This window comes from Stegodyphus dumicola, chromosome 5 (assembly GCF_044657685.1).
Source record: "Stegodyphus dumicola isolate Sdum_Otavi_A_Nest chromosome 5, ASM4465768v1".
In the NCBI taxonomy this organism is placed as follows: Eukaryota; Metazoa; Arthropoda; class Arachnida; order Araneae; family Eresidae; genus Stegodyphus; species Stegodyphus dumicola.
Window position 1 is genome coordinate 213,471,331 of NC_140772.1, and position 18,854 is coordinate 213,490,184.

The 18,854-nt window shown below is 29.2% G+C and overlaps 1 protein-coding gene across 3 annotated transcripts in view; it reads right to left on the bottom strand.

Annotated features, from left to right (window-relative positions):
- Nucleotides 1–268: 268 nt before the first annotated feature.
- The window catches only part of ApepP (Aminopeptidase P), a 108,154-nt gene continuing 89,568 nt past the window's right edge, over nt 269–18,854 (bottom strand). For 2 of the 3 annotated variants that reach the window (XM_085817654.1, XM_085817651.1), the window contains exons 14-20: nt 18,519–18,579; nt 18,307–18,376; nt 17,557–17,661; nt 15,563–15,634; nt 15,334–15,410; nt 10,029–10,127; nt 269–610 (exon numbers count right to left, since the gene is read on the bottom strand). In XM_085817654.1, coding sequence (XP_085673780.1) covers nt 491–610; nt 10,029–10,127; nt 15,334–15,410; nt 15,563–15,634; nt 17,557–17,661; nt 18,307–18,376; nt 18,519–18,579 — 604 coding nt within the window. In that variant the 3' untranslated portion in view covers nt 269–490. The remainder of the gene's footprint in view (nt 611–10,028; nt 10,128–15,333; nt 15,411–15,562; nt 15,635–17,556; nt 17,662–18,306; nt 18,377–18,518; nt 18,580–18,854) is intronic. The other variant, XM_085817653.1, reaches the window with a different exon arrangement.

Here is an 18,854-nt window from a genome sequence, read left to right on the forward strand (position 1 = left end):
GCTCCATTGGGAATATGCAAAAAAAATTTAGACTTTATTTTTAAGGAAACCTTAACATCCACTGCTGAAATCACTTTCATAAAACTCCCTAATTTATTTTTAAAAAGTTTGTAACTGGAAGTACAAGTCCAGGATTAATAATTAAAGAAATAACGCTTGCAGCTACTTTTTCTGTACATTCTGTTAACATTATACCAATCTCTTTTGAAACTATTTTTCATAAATTGCACAAACCCATCAAAATGAGAAATGAAACATCTTGCACAAATTGCAAAATATTTATTTATTATTCATAAAAAATGACAATTTTTAGCAAACTAATTTTGAGCAATCCAAATTTGACAAAACTAATTATTATCCAAATGCAAACGTGTAAATATATTTGAACATATGTTTCTATATATTTCATTGTCACTTAATTACAAAGGATTAGTCCTATACATAAAGCTAATGAAAGGTCAATTTTGATTAAATTCTAAAACTTTGATTATTATCCTAAAGGCATAGTCTCTCTAAAAAGCCACTGACGAGTTTCTTCCTTTCCTTGTTCTTCTAAAGCTTTACTAATAATTTCTCTACAAGAAGCATGGTAGTCATTCAACCATTTTAACTAAAAGACAGAAAGATATAAAATTATTTGTTCTATTTATAAAGAGAACTTTTTCCTTAAAGGTTAATTTACATTTTAATTGAAACACATAACTATACATATAATTTGTCATTCCAACCTTGATCATTAATATGAGATATCTGGATGCAAAACTTTTTTCAGTATTATTCCTAATGTTATGAAATCTTTGTCTAAGCTAATATGCTCTCCATTGGAACTTTATTTTCATTACTAACATAACTTTTCTCTTCCAGAATAATAAATATACAACTAAATTTGTTTGCCCTATACATAAGACAGACAGATATAAAATTAATTAAAACATTTGCAGGCTATCTGCCTTTGAAGAAAATGCTGCATGGAATATTTGAAATTTATATTGTGGTGCTTCAAGGGAGCCAAATGCTATGGCAACTATTGTTGCTTTTTCAGAATGCTGTTTGGCAATGATATCTCATTTTATAAGTTCCTTGCTAAAGCAAATATTAATTCATTTTTAGGTGTTGCATCTAAATATCTGTTTACGACAATGTTTAGCCTAAAATTTCTGAGATTTTCCTTTCCCTTTTTTCTGTCTCTCCTCCCTTATGACATTACATATCAAAGCATTGATGTTTCACAGGTCTGATAAGATCTATTTGTTGAAATATTCATCTTTGTATTTTGCAAATAACTTTCCAGAAATTTTTGATAGAAAGTATTTGCTTTGATGATGCCTAATAATTTATTCATTTTGAAGTGAAAGAGAAGTTTGAGAAATTTTTTTAATTAATTAATGGACGTCTGCTGATAGAATATGGATGCATATTTTTGGCATCTAAAATTTTGTATGTGAAAGTTCTCATCTTATAGTTTGAAGATTGCACATATTATATATAAATGTATGTAATAAAGAATTAAAATGACTATCAGGAATTTATTTATGAGTCCCAATATTGCTATTCATCACATGCCAAATACTTCAGAAGCATACTTTTCAAAGAAAATTGGTTCAATATTTAGGTCACTCACAGAAAAATCATGAAAATATCAATTATTAAATCAATTATAATATCAATTATTAAATCAATTATAATATCAATTATTAAATTAAAAGCTTACTTTATCATGCATATTAAAGTCAGAATAGAATTGCCCATTAAGGGTAATTGTATACTAATTTCAATTGGTACACATGGCCATTAGTTAAGTGATGACATTTTATATATAAATGTTTATGTAAGTTTAGAAATTTATTTCAAAAATCAATCAAGAATATAAAGTGAAAAAAAATGATGAAAGCTTGAAGTTTTTTTAGAAAATACAAAAGTGTAAACATTTTTAAGAAGCTTTTCAGAACAAGTAACGTTCAAAAATAATTTAATTACTCCGTGCTTCCTAGGATGCAAAAATGAACTAATATAACTTTCAAGGCAGAATTCTGTGAAAAAAGTACTCAAGCGAGAATTAATTAAAAAATTTTCTCAAACTTCTCTTTCACTTCAAAATGAATAAATTATTAGGCATCATCAAAGCAAATACTTTCCATCAAAAATTTCTGGAAAGTTATTTGCAAAATACAAAGATGAATATTTCAACAAATAGATCTTATCAGACCTGTGAAACATCACAATGCTTTGATATGTAATGTCATAAGGGAGGAGAGACATAAAAAAGGGAAAGGGAAATCTCAGAAATTTTAGGCTAAACATTGTCATAAACAGATCTTTAGATGCAACACCTAAAAATGAATTAATATTTGCTTTAGCAAGGAACTTATAAAATGAGATATCACTTTAACTTTGAAAAATTTAGTGATATACAGTCAAAAGTCGTTAATTCGGACCTCAAAGTTACAAACTTTCTGCGCATACATCGCGTTGATGCATGCGTGTAAGACCTTTACGGCTGCGAATATGCGTGTGCGCATGTGCAAAATACGTTTACGAATGCGCATTTAATGTATAATGGATGGTATAAGGTAAGAATTAATTCAGTTAATGTTGCAGATTGCGTTGTTCCTTAATCTTCGAATTGGATCCGGCTTATTATTTTTTGAAGACTGTTAGAGCAATTTTATAAAAGTAAGCTTGAACTTTCGATTATGTCAAATAGAATTTCTGATATATATTTACTAATATGTAAAGGATCTACAAAGCGAAAGTATGTTTTGAAGTCGATTAACCAAACAGTGGAATTGCTGTAAAAAATGGATAAAGGCATATCCTGTGTTTATCTAACCATTCCGAATCTGTTTATCAATTTCACTGCTGGGGGGGTGGGGCTCGGCGCGCAATGAATTGGAAGTTGACCTGTCAGCACTATCCTTATCTTCAGGGCAGATGTTTTTATTTTATTTGGCTTGTAGTATTTCATCTCGATGTACTCCGTCTTTGATATGATTTAAATCAAATTCCTCGTCAGTATAATTCGCTTCCGATAGCGAAGAAAGTGACACAGCTGTTATTGAAAACGAAAAAATTTCGATTGACAAATTAGTCGGTATTCTCGACACAGCAATTATAGGACTTGAACAGCGGAACTTTGTAACTGAACAAGAAATTATGTCTGTTTATAGAATTAAAGAGAAAGTATTATCACATAAAAAACGAAGCAACTTAAACAACTTACATTGAAAGAAATGTTTAATAAAGTAAACAAATAAATATTAAGATTTTTTTAATAAATTTTGATACCCTTTAGATCATAATTGCTCCTTATTTCATAAATTACGGTTTCATATTTTTAATTTTATAATTTCTGCATGCAATCTTACCAGATTTAAACTGATGATCTATAATCCGGAAAAATCGATAATCCGGAATCACCGAAGTCCCGACGAGTCTGGATTAACGACTTTTGACTGTACTTAAAGAGGTAAATGTTTAATTTTATTACAATTGCAATAAAAAGTAAATGTAATCAAGGTTTTTGAAATGCTGTCATAGCATTTAAACTTAAAATAATTTATATTGGGGTATAACTTACATATTAAAATATTTTTAAAATTAATAATTCAAATTAAAATTTAATTAAAATTTTTAATTATCATTAAAATTATTAAATTATCAAAAAAATAAATTGTTAATTTTTTATCATTAATTTACTTGTCACTAAATTTTTTTATCTTCAGATATAATAAAAATCTTTCTTTGGGTGGTAAATCTGGTTCTTTATGTGGTTTCTTTGGTGAGTAAAAATAAATTGAACACTATTACATGAAAAATTATACATCGACACACAATCACAGAAATTTTATTGAAAAGATGGGGCTCGTGCATTGAATGTAGCATACATATGTACACATTAAAGTCTTTCCATCAATTAATAATATAATTTATATTTAAAAGACATTCAGTGAAAGACATTTAATTCCCCCTGCCCCATTTTTATAAGGATATCATTAAAGCATTTCTCATAACTTTCTTAGGAATATAGAACAATGACAGATTCTGAGAAAAGTGAGATTTCTTAGCAGCAATTAAAGAAGATGAGTAATGATTCTTCAACATTATAATCTGATGCCTTTTTGCATCTTCAAGCTAAGAAATACTGAATAAAATTTTAGTATTTTTACTGTAAAGCAGTTTATAAATCATAAGAAGCATAAAAGTTGTATTCGTTAGTGAAATGATAAAATAATGTGAAAATTCATGCAATGTGCATGTTGCTTAAAACTGATAGGTATGCAATTACATAAATGATTTCAAAAGTACACAAGGACAAAAGCTGTACAAGTTGCAACACTTATGGGTCAGCACCTATAAGTTTTTCCCTTCAAAACAAACATAAAACAATAAGAACTTCTTAAGTAAGATACTTGAAAAAGTTGAAAATGTGGTACTTTCTGATTATTGGCACCCCCCCCTGAAACAACAACACCTTATTGGTGACTAAGTTTTCTCTAAGCCAACACATGTAAGATAACAGCTATTTCAAAAATAGTGCAGCATAAAAAATTCTGTAAAAAGACAATAAATCAATTAAATTAAACAACAAGCAAAAAACACCTACAATAAAACATTAACTTTTTCCAAGAAATCCTTGTGTAATATTTTTTGTGCTGTTTTTCTCTCCATGTGCAAAGCAGAACCAAACCAATCCAAATGAATTAAGAGAAAAAATAATAACATTAATTTATTCTAAAAAATGTTGAGCTTTCACAGCATTGTATATGCTTTTTCTAACATTAAAGCCTACTGTTGGAGATAACACTTGAAGTTAATTTATGCTTGTTTACAATAACTCATTGAGCTGAAAAGATTTAACTTGTCTAAAAAGTACCATGCTCCCAACATTTGTCATTCTTTACACTTCCATTTCATTTGAATTCCTTTATTGTTTCAAGCTTACCAAAGTCCACTAACTGAAAATGAATGATAATGTAACCGCTTGCAATTTCTTACAGCAGACCTAATGCATAAAGGCTCATTGGAATACCATCAGGAATCTAAAAAATATATTTGAAAATAAAATTTACTGTATTAGTAGCATATGTGTCATTTTTTATGTAAACTTTGCCACTAACAACATGCCTGGCACAAGGTTTTGTCTTGTTGTAGCCATACTTAATTTTTGTTAGATCTGTGTAGTTGGTTTCATTTACAGTTTTTCTGAATCAATTACATATACTACTGAAGGGATTAAATAAATCGATATGTTAACCCTTTCGCTATCCTCTCCTGCCTGTGAAAATCCCCCCCCCCCAGTGGCCGTCTGTTTTTAGTAGCACGTAATGTTGTTTTCTTGTACACTGCTCAAAAAAAAAAAAAAAAAAAAAAAAAAAAGGAGGACAGTGCTTATCTCCCGTTCTACTGGGCCGATTGACAAAATTCAAATTGCGTTTTTCATGTCTCGAAAGCGCGACTTAGGATATACATTAGATTTATATATAGCACTATTCTAACATAAGTATTTTGACACAAAATCGGACTTTTTCTGAAATAACATACCAATTTTTTTACATATTTCGATTCTACGACTCAAATTATGCCAGAATACCAAGTTTTGTAAAAATCGTACGACTAGTTTTTAAAATATTAGCTCTCAAAATTTTAGCTCCTCAATGTTAATTGAATTTGGCAAATATTTATTAATATCTCTTTTTTTATTAAACTTTTTTGATTTTTTCTCTCACATTTCGAAATTTAGGTTCATTCCAAATAAAATTTACCCATTTTTTGTGTTTTATTTTTTAAATTTCTATTTTTAAATAATTTTTATAAATTTTTTGAAAAAAATTTTGAATTATAACCTATAAAATTTTTACCATCGTCATAAAGTAGGTGTAATTTTAAACATATCTGCAAAAAATTAGACATTTTTATTCAAAATTTTCTAAGATATACACGAATTTACATATTTTCGCGTTTTGAAATTTGGCATCTTTTTTTTTTTTGAGCGATAATAACGCCAAATGTGGTCTATGGATTTTTGTTACACTGAATTGCCACAGCTATTTTTAACCTTAAATTTCAAGTAAAATTTTATGGAGAATTAATTATATGAATTTTTTTCCCTCAATAAGGCGTAATAAATATTTATTAATACTATATGAAAAGCTGTTTTTTTAAATTATATATGATATTATTCAAATTTTAACAGTGTTTTTTTAATTTCTCTCTTTCTTCCTTTTTTTTAAAAAAAATAAGAGTACATTTTTCTAAGAGTAAATTTTTACATTCGGCGTTTTATCGTCTGCTACTTTACTTCGTTTAAATCGAATTGTCTAAAACTGAGAATTTTCGTTTAATGTTTATTTGAATTTTATGAAAATATTTTATGACATTAACTGCATAATTTATTTCTAAACAAACTGCTGCTTTTGAAGTGGCTGAAAGAGCGGCAGATACTATCATCCATATTTTTAAAGCACAGTATATTTTTATAGAAACATAAGATTTAGAATAATCATTTATATAAGTCAAATTATGATATAAACATACAACCCTCTAGAGACTGAATTAGTGGAAGTTCAATGGTTATGTAGAAATGATTTGCAGCTACTTAATGGCTGGATAAATCAGCAGCTTCTGTGGACGAGTAAGAATAATTATATAAACGACACACAACATTCTGGATTCAATTAACAACGAGGATACGATGTTTATTAAATGAATTTAAGAAGTTTTAAAACATAAAAAATCAACTCATTTTTTATCCTTAAATGTATTTTTGTGCGTAGCGTAATTTCATTATATCCTTAAAATTCTAATTTAGAATGTAATTGTCAAGAACTGAATCCTAATCATCAATAATATAATAAGTAATTATTATGGTTATTAATAAATCCTTCTTATAAAGTAATTGCAAATATTTCAAAAAACTTTATGTCTGAATGCAAATATTTTTCTACGCAAAATTTTTAATTTTATATTAATCAAGATTGCACACGATATTATTTATTTGCACTTCCATTTTTACCATCAGATGTAGTAGAAGTTACAAATCAATTATATTTAATTAAGAATTGGATTGGATTATTTAATTATGGCAAAGCACACAAGGGCTATCTGCCTAAAGGGAGGGATGCCTTCGTGGAGGACGTTCTAAGGTAAACTGGCTCGTATACATGTTACACGTGGGGAAAACCACAAAACCGCCCATGCAGCCAGCCCGTTTACCGGGATTCGAACCCCGGAGTGAACTATCAGTGTTCAGCGACTTTACTGCTCGGCCGTTTGTGGGCCTTTATGAAATGGAAGGCGATAACTTTATTTAAAATGATTGTCAGAAATATGAAGATATTTCGAAAATTTGAATGCTTTTTAATATACTTGCGGAATGCCTAAAGGAAAAGAGCAAGAATAAAGTAAAATGCCTGAAGAAAAAGAAGAAAAATAAATTTTTGGGTAAAATTTAGTGTTTGTATTTTTTTAAATTTAAAAACTTTTTAATCTTATGATATTTGATTCTTAGGATTTCAAAAATAAAATATTTGACTAAAATATGAATAACATTTAAGAAACCAAATGTAGGATAAAATTGTGTAAAGCAATGGGCACAATGATAAAACTGTTTAAAGCAGTGCCATCGAATACAGTGGAAAAAAATCTTTTCAAAGAAACTTGCAATTTAATTTCTTAGATTTTGGTGAATTTTTGAAAATTATTCAATTTTTTAGATTATTTGACATTTATGATACTAAAATGTTAACACCTAAAAATGTATCAAATATAAAGTTTTGAAATTTTCATAGATAAAATAAAAATGATAAAAAAAATTCATTCAATGATTTTCTACATTTCTTTAAAAAAAATGTATTGGAATCTAAAGCAGACAGGAGAAAAAAAGCATTTCTCCCCCAAAAATTGGTTTTGAGTTTGCCACCTTGGTGTACTTAATGAGGAATTAGTTATGTTCATTTTAACTTAAGTTAAATGCTTGTTGTAGCATTGTTATTACGTCTAATTTCCAAAACAATTTTTTTATTCTCTAAATGATGCTTAATTATTTTTCTTTTTTTCATAATTTTCTTATAATTTATTGCTTGTGTTTTAATAATGACTAAAACTTTCATTATTGATAGCATGTAATTTATATTACAAAATAGAAAAAAATTAAATTTAAAAAAAGGGTTTATGATAAATTACTTTTCTTTTCTTGCTGCATCAATTATCAAATGAAACCATAATAACTGAAAGAAGCATAATCAATTTTATAGAAGTAAAAGTGTCAACTGACAATAATTTAGCAAAGAAATTCCCTAAAATGACAGAAAAAGATGGTCTTGACATTCAAGTTTGATGTCAGAACTATGATAATGGGGATAGTATGGCTGGACTTAAGCAAAGGTATGCAATACATGAGCTAATGGCATGCAAAGAAATTATGAAGCTAAATATATTCCTTATTCGACTAAGTTTAAACTTAGTGTGCAAAAATCCTGCTGCTATAAATTCAAGATCGCTATTATTTTTTTGAAACTACACAGATAAGCTATATATATATATATATATATATTCAATATCATATATTTGACTTGCTTATGGGATGATTTTATGTGTGCTTTAAAAACAACATTAAAAAGTCATATTGATAAGCAATTGGCATCAAGCAGAAATTCCGAAATTAAGAGTTGGAACAGCAAATCACCAAAGAATATCAATTATTAAAAGATACAGCACCAAATGATAAATTATTGCAAGGGAGTAAAAATAATAGCACTTTGAAGCAATTTTCTAAGTATGTAAAGAAATGATTAATATTATTATTATAAGAGCTATGGTTTTATGATTTGAAATAGGCACATTTAAAATTATATATAATAAAATGGAATATAAAATATAATAAAATAAAACTATATAGATTAAGTTGTTTTATGTGTTGCATGTATATACATATTTTTTTTATTTCCCCCCCCTGAGAAATGGCCAAATAGCTTGCATTATACAGGGTTAATGATTTACCTCTTTGCATTAGGTGAAAAAATATGTAGAAATGCAATAAAGTGATCTGTTTTACTTGAAATATCAGAAAAAAGTACAAACTTGGCATTATGCACACTTTTGTTCTCCCTATGTACACATCAATCTGTTTCTGTTTAAGAAACACAAATTTTTGTATTCTCTACTATTATGTACATATCAATCTGTTTCTGTTTGAAGAAACATTAGAGAAATACACATATTCAATTGTTTAAGAAACACAAATTTTTGTATTCTCTACTATTAGGCAAATATCATATTTCTGAAAAATAAAAAATAATACATTTTTGTAGACAAAAAAAGGTTTCTTACTCCTCTGCCAACAAATTCCCCTGTTCCATTACAATTCCTTACAAGAAAAATTAAATTCAATGCAAAAACAAATGCTAATTAGAAAAATGACCATCAAATTTGAAGGTGGAAATCTGCACTCATCTGCTGCACATACATGAGTGCCACATAAATATATTCTAGCAACATCATGGGTTGCCAATATCATTTTGGGGATATAATGTGTTGCCTCATGAATACTTTTCTGAGGGGGATGCAGATAATCAGAAAGAACCAAAAATGTAAGAAGAGATAGGCTTGATAAAAATAAAAAAAAGAGAGAGAAAGAGCTGTTGCAACTCTTTGATGAAGATGGTAATTCAGGAGATTGTTTAAATTTATAACAATAATCCCCTTCATTTATTGTTGCCAGCAACAATTTATTATTGAATAATTATCATGTTTCTAAGAGAATGCAATAATAAAAACTTCACATTTTTATATTACTGAACAAAAACTAGAAATAATTTGAGAACATGAAATAAGTTTACCCAAAGAAAGATTTTAATATAATTAAGATTAAAATTACAAAAGTGAATAAATCTATGTTTATTTAGTTTTGTGTTTATATTCATTAGTATAGATCATAATATTTGTATTCATTATTATAATATTATATGTTATTATATATATAATCTACATTTATATTTGATTTTGAAAGCTAAAAAAAACATAAACATTACCTCCTCTGCTGTCAACATTGAAGGCTCTATTAATTTTGCTTGGAAAGGGACAAGTGTCAATGGTTCGAAAGTAAGATATTCCACATTCCGAAAATTATGCTGAAAATAAAAATGCCCATGAAAGTAAAAGTTTGAAAAAGTTGTGCGACTAACTAACTTGGTTGACAATTTCCAAGAACTGCTTAAAATCAGTGAATTGGTTGCATTGTGATGGTTTAGGTTAATTGATTAAGGTAAAGCAACTCAAGGGCTATTTGCCTGTGGGAAGGGTTGCCTTCATAGAGGATTTTTTAAGGAAAGCTGGCTTGTGATCATGTTATACATGAGGAAAACTACGAAAATTCCCAAAATCTGTTTGCCAGACAACAACAACAACAATGGTGGTGCTTCCTTCTTATAAAAAGAAGGAAAAAGAGCTTAGGCAATGTTGCCCATTGCTCTTCTGCCATTTAAATATTTAAAACAAAGATTTTAAATGGTTATTCCCCAGCAAGGTAAATAGTAAATAAGTAGATAAGATTCCAAACTGCCACCAAATATATAGTATTAGTAAAAGATTCCATCTCTAAATTCAGGGGGATCGGTTAAATCGTTAAGACATCCCAATTGGATGAAGAGCCGATTCAATCCCTCCCAAACCATAAAACTCAAACTCTTGACCAAACAAGGGTGTGATGGTGAGTCTGAAAAATAAGGAGGACAGAGGTACTTCCTCAAACCAAGTGGCCAGGTAGTGTATATAGATTTAATATCTATATTTATATTTCAAAACACAGCTGTGAGAGGGAATTCCCCCACATAGTTTCTTTTACTCCCCCCCAAAAGGGATTCACAGGACATCTCATTGCTTGTTTCTTGTGGTTTCAAATTCACCATACCTGTAGGTGTTTAGTATACATTAGGAACCCTATTATGCCAGACAGCTCTTTGTTTAGAAGCGCCTGATCGAAGCTGATGTAGGGAAACCCAAGGAATTTGTTTCTACGGACAGAAAATACAGGACATCATCCCAGGAAGTGAGTAGGTGTTTCCTCTTCTTCTCCACAAGCTCGGTAGAGAGGAAATTTGACAAGACCACATTTGTGGAGATGCTTGGCCAGATAAGCTTGTCCGGTAACAATTTGAATTACCTGGCGTAAGTTAATTTTACTAAGTTGTATGAGTTTACCTGATAAGTTAAGTGTACTGAGCACTAATTTAGAATGAGCACAGTCTGGCAGTTTAGACCATATATCATCATGTTTGTTCTTTATCCAGCTTCTTACATCTTTTTTAACAGTCTGATATGAAACTGGGTAAAATGGTTCTGGGCCAGACATGGGTAGTTGCAAAACATCTTTAGCTACTTTATTGGCTAGTTCGTTTCCAGCAAAATCACCATGATCTGGGACCCAAACTAAACTAATGGTGTTATGGGCCTGAGCCAGAGAATTGAGATTTTGAGCACAGTTTTGTAACTTGACATGATTAGCCAGAGCACGGATGGCTGATTGGCTGTCAGAGAGAATATATATATTCTTGTCAAGTTCGCCAGACAACCTGTTGTTCACAGCGATTTGAACCCTGATCAACCTACCAGTTCTCAGTGACTTTATTACTCAGCCACTGATGGGACTTTTTTTAACATTAACATACAAAGAACATACGAGACAATAATATACATATAACAGCTTTTTTATTCGGTAATTATAATTTCCCTTTAATAAAATGATTTTTTTCATCAAAATTCATAAAAATATCTTCAATATTTTAATAACTGCTTTTTCATTCTGTCAAGAAAAGAATTATTAGTAAATTATTTTTAAAATATATTTAAGTTTTTTTTTTATATTACATTTCTACAGCATTTAAATTTTTCAACTAGCACAATAGCTTTTAATATGTCTTTGGCTTTTGATAGCTTTTAATATGTCTTTGGATTTTTGTATGAAATGTGAAAACAGATAATTCCCCTTACTACAACTAAAGGGGGGGGATTGTGCATGAGGAGCATATACACATAAATAAATACTGAGAAAATGAGAAAATTATTGAAGCAGATAAAAATTTAAGGAGGAAACATAGAGTATGAAACATTTAACAAAGGAAACTGAGACACAGGAATTTTCCAGTTATTTGATAGATTACAGATCAGAAACTAATTTTTTTATCGTGCAGATGCTTTTTGATTACTGAAATAAATAAAATAATAAAACTTCTGAATGCATGTAGATGCTAAATAAATCAGCTTTTTAAAAAAATGACAAAACAGAGCTAAAGAACCGACTGAAAATTAAATGCAATGAAACCTCTCTAGGAGTAACATGCTTAGTTTTCCATATGATCCACATGATTTTGGTCTTATAAACACTTAGTCATCTTGGACAGTGATGCTTAATACTGATATTTACATTCTCAGGAATATTTAATCACTTCTAAAGGTGGTTTCAGAGAAGGTTTACTATTTATGACTTTTGGCTCTAAACGAAAATTAGGCACAAAAACAACCTTGGATTAGCATATATTTTAAATAAAAAATTGCTTTTATACCTAGTCTTGCATTTTACAGCATTACTCTGTTCTATATATTACATATTCTATATATTACATAAATGGAGCATATATTTAAAATGAAAAATTGTTTTTATATCTAATCTTGCATTCTACAATGCCATTATTCTTTTCATACATTAGATAAATGAAGAGAGCTGAAAAGATGGATTGCCATAAAGTGGGATGCTCTAAATGCAATGGGAAGAGGAAAATTCCATTCCCTAAGAAGTAAAATTTTACAATCATTAAGGTCTAATATTTTTAAATAAAAGTAGAATCATTTGACATAGCTGTTCAGCTCATCTTCAATACTTTCATACTACAGGGTGTTAATCCACTTTCATTGCACTGTGTTGGTAACCATTCATTCATTCACTCTTCTGTTTCCCCATTGCATTGTATTCCTATTGTACTAACCGCATTTTATTCATAAATGTAGCTCTGCTTCCACCTGTATGATTTAAATAATTCATTTCAAATATATATGTGTAATCAACAACTGAGTTCCTATTGTAACAAATACAGATCAGCAGCATACATCTACATTTCTGAAGGCACTTCACCGAGATGTTCCGAATCCACCAGCTCAAGACACAGTTTAATTTAGTTTCAGTTTCATCTAACTTTGATTAATAAAGTGTATATTTTTATGTTACCATCATTCTGAAGTTGATTTTGGTATTTTGATTCTATTCATTATGGATGAAGTGACTGCACAGAAAATTCTTAGAACAGCCAAATCAACACAGACTCAAATGCACAATTTTATAAAAGTCATACAAAATTCTTAGCAAAAATGAATCAATCATTAGAATTCAGAAATTAGGCACTATTTACACTTTATTTGAAGACGCAGACCCTTAGTTACTGAAAGAATTATCAGAGATTAAACGTTATAAGATATTTTCAAACTAAAGCAAAACTTCAGGATGCCATTGATAAATATTCTGCTAAATCAATTACATCTATTGGTCCATGTGCTCAAATACCTATTAACCACTTGCGCTAAAAAGACGTGCCAAGCATATCGAGATGCTTTTGTCTCAAACCGTGTGCAAAAATGAAAATAACGTGGTGCACACGTCGCCTAACAACGAGATTGTTTATTTCTTGAGTTACAGCTCTGAATTGCACTCGCAGACGCGGAGTGGAGTAAATGAGACACTTTACTGCTTGTTATATTGTAGAGCAAGTGGTTAAATATTGAATTATTTAGTGATGAATAAAATAATCATGTAAAAATATGTATATTTCATGCGTTCATAAAAATGAAACACATGCATAGCATCCAAAAATTTCATTATGTGATGGAATTATCAACCTTTCAGATGATGAGCCAGCATTGAAAATCAAATATATCCCAGTTTCGAAGTCAAGTTATTTAGAAGCTTAGGTAAAATTATCTGCTCAGCATGATTATAAATATTATTTTCTCATTAATCAAAACAGTCATAGAACAAGCTTGCATAAATAATTCATATGCACATAAATTATGAAGCACCACAGACTAAATCTCTGGATGAGAAAGTAACTTTGGAAATGTACAAATAACAATAAAAATAAAAAGTGTTAAAAAAATCATAATCCCTTGTTTCTAATAACAGATTAAAATGTATTAAATGTAAGGGGAATTATTTGCAGCATTGTCGTCCATGATTGACAAGTCTATGTCCACAACCCCTCTAAACAGACACAAATGAGGCAAAAGAACCCCAGTACAACAGCAGACACATGTAACTGCACCTCCTTGAAAAATGTGATCAGTATGGCTACCAAGTATGATGACACCCCAAACAAGAACTATGGCACTTCCAAAATGATCCTTTTCAATGATTTTGCAGGAGTGATTGCATGCTAGCTTTTCTTTCCAAATCTGTATACATCCAGAAGCACTCAAGAGACTACATTAGCTCTCACCTATAAACAGCATTTGACCTCATTCCTGTTGTATCCAGCTCTTGTGTTCCCGGCACCACAGAAACCGCCATCTCCAGTGGACATGCATTAATTACACACCATATTATCATGCCTTTAGATCATGCTCCTGGCTACAGTAAAATGTGATATCAGACATCCAGTAGTTCGTTGCATGTGCCTTGCGATTTCTCCCGCTGTGTCTGTCGCATGTATTACCTTGCCTGTATGGCAATATACTAGTCATCTGCTGCTATTGTTGCTCAGTGATGACCACTGCTGAATGATTGGACAGCTGTTCCTGCTGTTTGAAATGCTCTCTAGGCTCATGGATGCTATAAGAAATCCAAAATTCTCACACCACAACTGCCATGTTTCAAACTTCTTCCAGCTTCCCAATGACATGAGTAAAATCATCCAGATGACATCTCTTGTACTACCTGTTGGCCATATCACACAGCAGTACCAACTCAATGTTGTCGATATCACTGTATGCTATACAAAAGCTTTCATTGAATTGTTGAGCATACACAGCTAGCATACTTTATGCTCTGCTGACACTTTACTTTTACCTCCATGTCATGTGCCAAATAGACACATGCCTACTATACCGATCTTAAGTCTTTCTCCTGATTGATCTTTGATCTATTCTGTTGTCTTGTTCTGTTTTTATGCTGATTTTTCCACTTTGTCCTTAATCTTTGTACATAAGTGTATCAGATACTAATGTAAAGAACATTAGCATTCAGATATAACAAATTATTTTACTCTGCACATAATACACTGAGACAAGTAAAAATAGTTATCAAATGAAAAGATCTAAAATCCATATTCTATAAATTAAATATCTTATATTTACCAGAGTTTGAATCTTTTTTATCACAGCTAGATTTTCCAATCTAATGCCAAACTGCTCGTCTTCATAATATCCAGGCTCTGTAATTAGTTATACAGTATGAAGAAAGAACAACACAAATATAATGTATTTATTTAATCTCTCTTTGCAATAAACAGAATCCATAATTAATTGTACATGTAAGAAAAATTCGAATATTATTTATTTATTTACATAAAAATATAAATTATACCAATAGACAGGATCATGCCAGGTTGCAAACCAGGATCATCTGGATGAGCACGAAAGCTAATACCAATTGGCCCTAAGTGGGGAAATTTATTAAGCATATTGAGACAAAATATACATGAGTATTATATTCTACATAACAAACTACCAAACATAATATTAATAAAAAATAAATAAATAAAATTTAAAAAATTAAAAAAAGATGATTGGAAAACAAAAATATTATAACCAATAATTCAAAACAGTCGTATCTTAATCAAATATTTTTCAGCGGATAAGCCTTAAAATGGGAGGAATCAAAAGGAAGATTTAAATTCAGTTGGTTCCAGTACTCCTCAGTTTTTGAATTTATAGTTCCACCAGGAGTCCCAAAATAAAATGAGATTGTTTTAAGTTATTATTTGACCATATATTTGGATTCAACTTCTGAAATTTTTATTCTGTACATTAATTCTCTCTGTTATAATTATTTACTTATTTTTATTCACTTTTCCTGAAAGCCTTCTACAAGGCTCTGACAGTTTTAACTTTAGAAACTAAACCCTAGCCAAACAAAATGGTTCTTAAAAAAATGGCTCATTAAAAAATTATTGACAAAAATGAAAATGGCAATAATCAAAGAATGTTACAATTTAAAAGACATCATTTTAATCTATTAAAACTTTATTATAAATACAAAATATAAATGTGGTGTTGATATTTTGCATTAAAAAATACATGTAGAAAGAATGAGGAAGTTAAGAGTATTTATTTGCTTATATATTTATTTTATAAGATGAATGGAACATAGGCCAAAGAAGTGTTTGCTTATGACACATTTTTTAATAATGTGGTATACTTATTTTTAATAACAATGTACATAATTAAAGTGGAAACTTTTGAAATCTATGATTTATATCATTTTTGAAGATAAAACAATTATTAATTAAAAATATTTTTGATACTTGCTTTTTAAATAAAATTCGCTTTTGAAAAATTGAGTCTCACTTTAATGACTCACTTTTTTAGTCTTTAATGACTTTTAAATACATTACTTCCATGGCTTTAAAATCTTGCACCAGCAAAGATTTAAGTTATAAATTATTTATTAATAAGTTGCCAAAAAGGGAAGAAAAACAAATACAGCTTGTTTGATCTACGTGAATTTTTATTTGTGAGCTGAAACACGTGTCTTTAATCAGATTCTCATTGAAATCTGAAACAGCAATATTCCAAAGAACAGGTTAGGTGAGGAAAATGGTATTTTCTGAATGTTAAAACTCCATTTAAACTTCAGGAATTAAAGTTGTATCTACAAAGCAGCATAAGCTTTGCTGTTATTTAGCTGGAAAGCAATACTAATCCCATTGACTTTCCTAATTGCTACCTGCAGAATGTCTAGCTATGAGCAGTAGCTATCATCATATATCATACTATTCATAATGTTTATAGTGGAGTACATCTTTACTCTCTCCCAAAACACAGAACTTTTTTGTAAGTAGTTCTGCTTTGAAAACCATAGGTAGGCTCTCTAAGTTTATCACAATGAAGCAATCATCATCTTTTTCTAAGTACACTGCAAATGATCCATTTTTATGGCACAATCCTAACCATTCAAAACTGCACTAAAAGTAGTGATATGGTACATATAAATCATCACTTATATCTTGAAAATTAACTTCCACAATTTCTCCTTGCAATAACTAACATTTAGCTTGTAACGATGATTTATTTCCTCCTTTACTGATTGCTTAGTAAAGGAACTTCACCCCACAATTTTTATTTTAATTTTTAATAAAGAAAATAAATTTTATTCTGAATTTATGGAAATTCTATGATAATTTTCATAAGTAATTACAATATCACTGTTTGGACACAGCTAAATTAAAATGTTGCTATACTTTGTTAAAAAAAAAAAAAAAGAATTTAAGTAAAATTAATTGCTTTTCAACATATACAACAAACTTTGAAATAAAAAAAATGGATATAAATATTATCTGAAAAAAGAAAATGCCTCACCTTCATGAACATTAAGATAAGCTCCAACACCATGACCAGTACCATGCAAATAATTCAAGCCATATTCCCACAAATATTTACGTGCTAGTGTATCTAAAAGTTGCCCTATAATACAACTAAATATTAAACAAAAATCCAAACTATATATTCCATTAATATATTTATCATGATATTTTCATTATAATTGCAATTTTTAATGCAGTAACATTTAATTTAATATAATAAACTATATATTTACAGCCTCAAACTGTACACATTAAAGTCAATCAACTCCAAAATGTAAGTGAATTTTTAAAATGAATATTTGCAACAATAAATTCTGATCTCCCAATTAAATTATGACACTGATGGCAACGAAAGAAAACACTAACAATAAAATTATCAAATTATTTCACAGTTTCATTGGTTTTTGACATTTTTTTTTTAATTGTTAAAAAATTTTGCCTTGATTTAAAAGAAAATTAAGTGTATCTTGTTTGTGATATGTCCTAATTATATTGTCCTAATTATATGAGCAGTTTGAAAGTTACAAGCAGTCTACCAAGTGAAAACATACAAGACATTGGATGCAATATGAATTAAATACAGTGAAATGGCAAAGATTGCAAAAGTGAATATTAATTAAATATATATGATATACACATGCTAGCAAGCACAGTTTCCTTTTCCATAAAATTAACAATTGAATTATTAAACATCATACGGCAGATAGATTATTATCACTAATTAAAAGACATACGGGCAACTCACCTTTTACAAATTTCGGAAATACGGCAGAAGAAAGTGAAATATGACCTTTTAAAACTAACGTGTAGCACTCCTAAAATGAAATATTTGTTATAATCTGCTGAATAAAAGCTTTCTTAAATGTTATAAAAATAAATCTTGCACCTTCATCCAAAAAACATAAAATTAATAATTAAAATTATCTAAATAAAATGCATATGACAAAAAACAAATACTTTTTCAAAAGAAGATGGTATTCCAAAATGCCATGTTCTAGTGACATCAGTTGTTCCATCCCTAAAAATACATATTTATCTCAAAACATGTTTTACTTAAATTTAATATCTAATTATGAACACAAGGACAAATAAATTTAAAAAAAATATATATACAAAAATCACACACACACACACACACACAAAAAGATTATGAATTACAACGATATTATAAAATTAGATATAAAAACAAATATTTCCTTTACAGTTCTTTTCACATATTACTAAAAATTCCATTTGTTTCACATAAGAATTGCTTCTTACTCATACACAATTAATCATTCAATTAAAATTCAA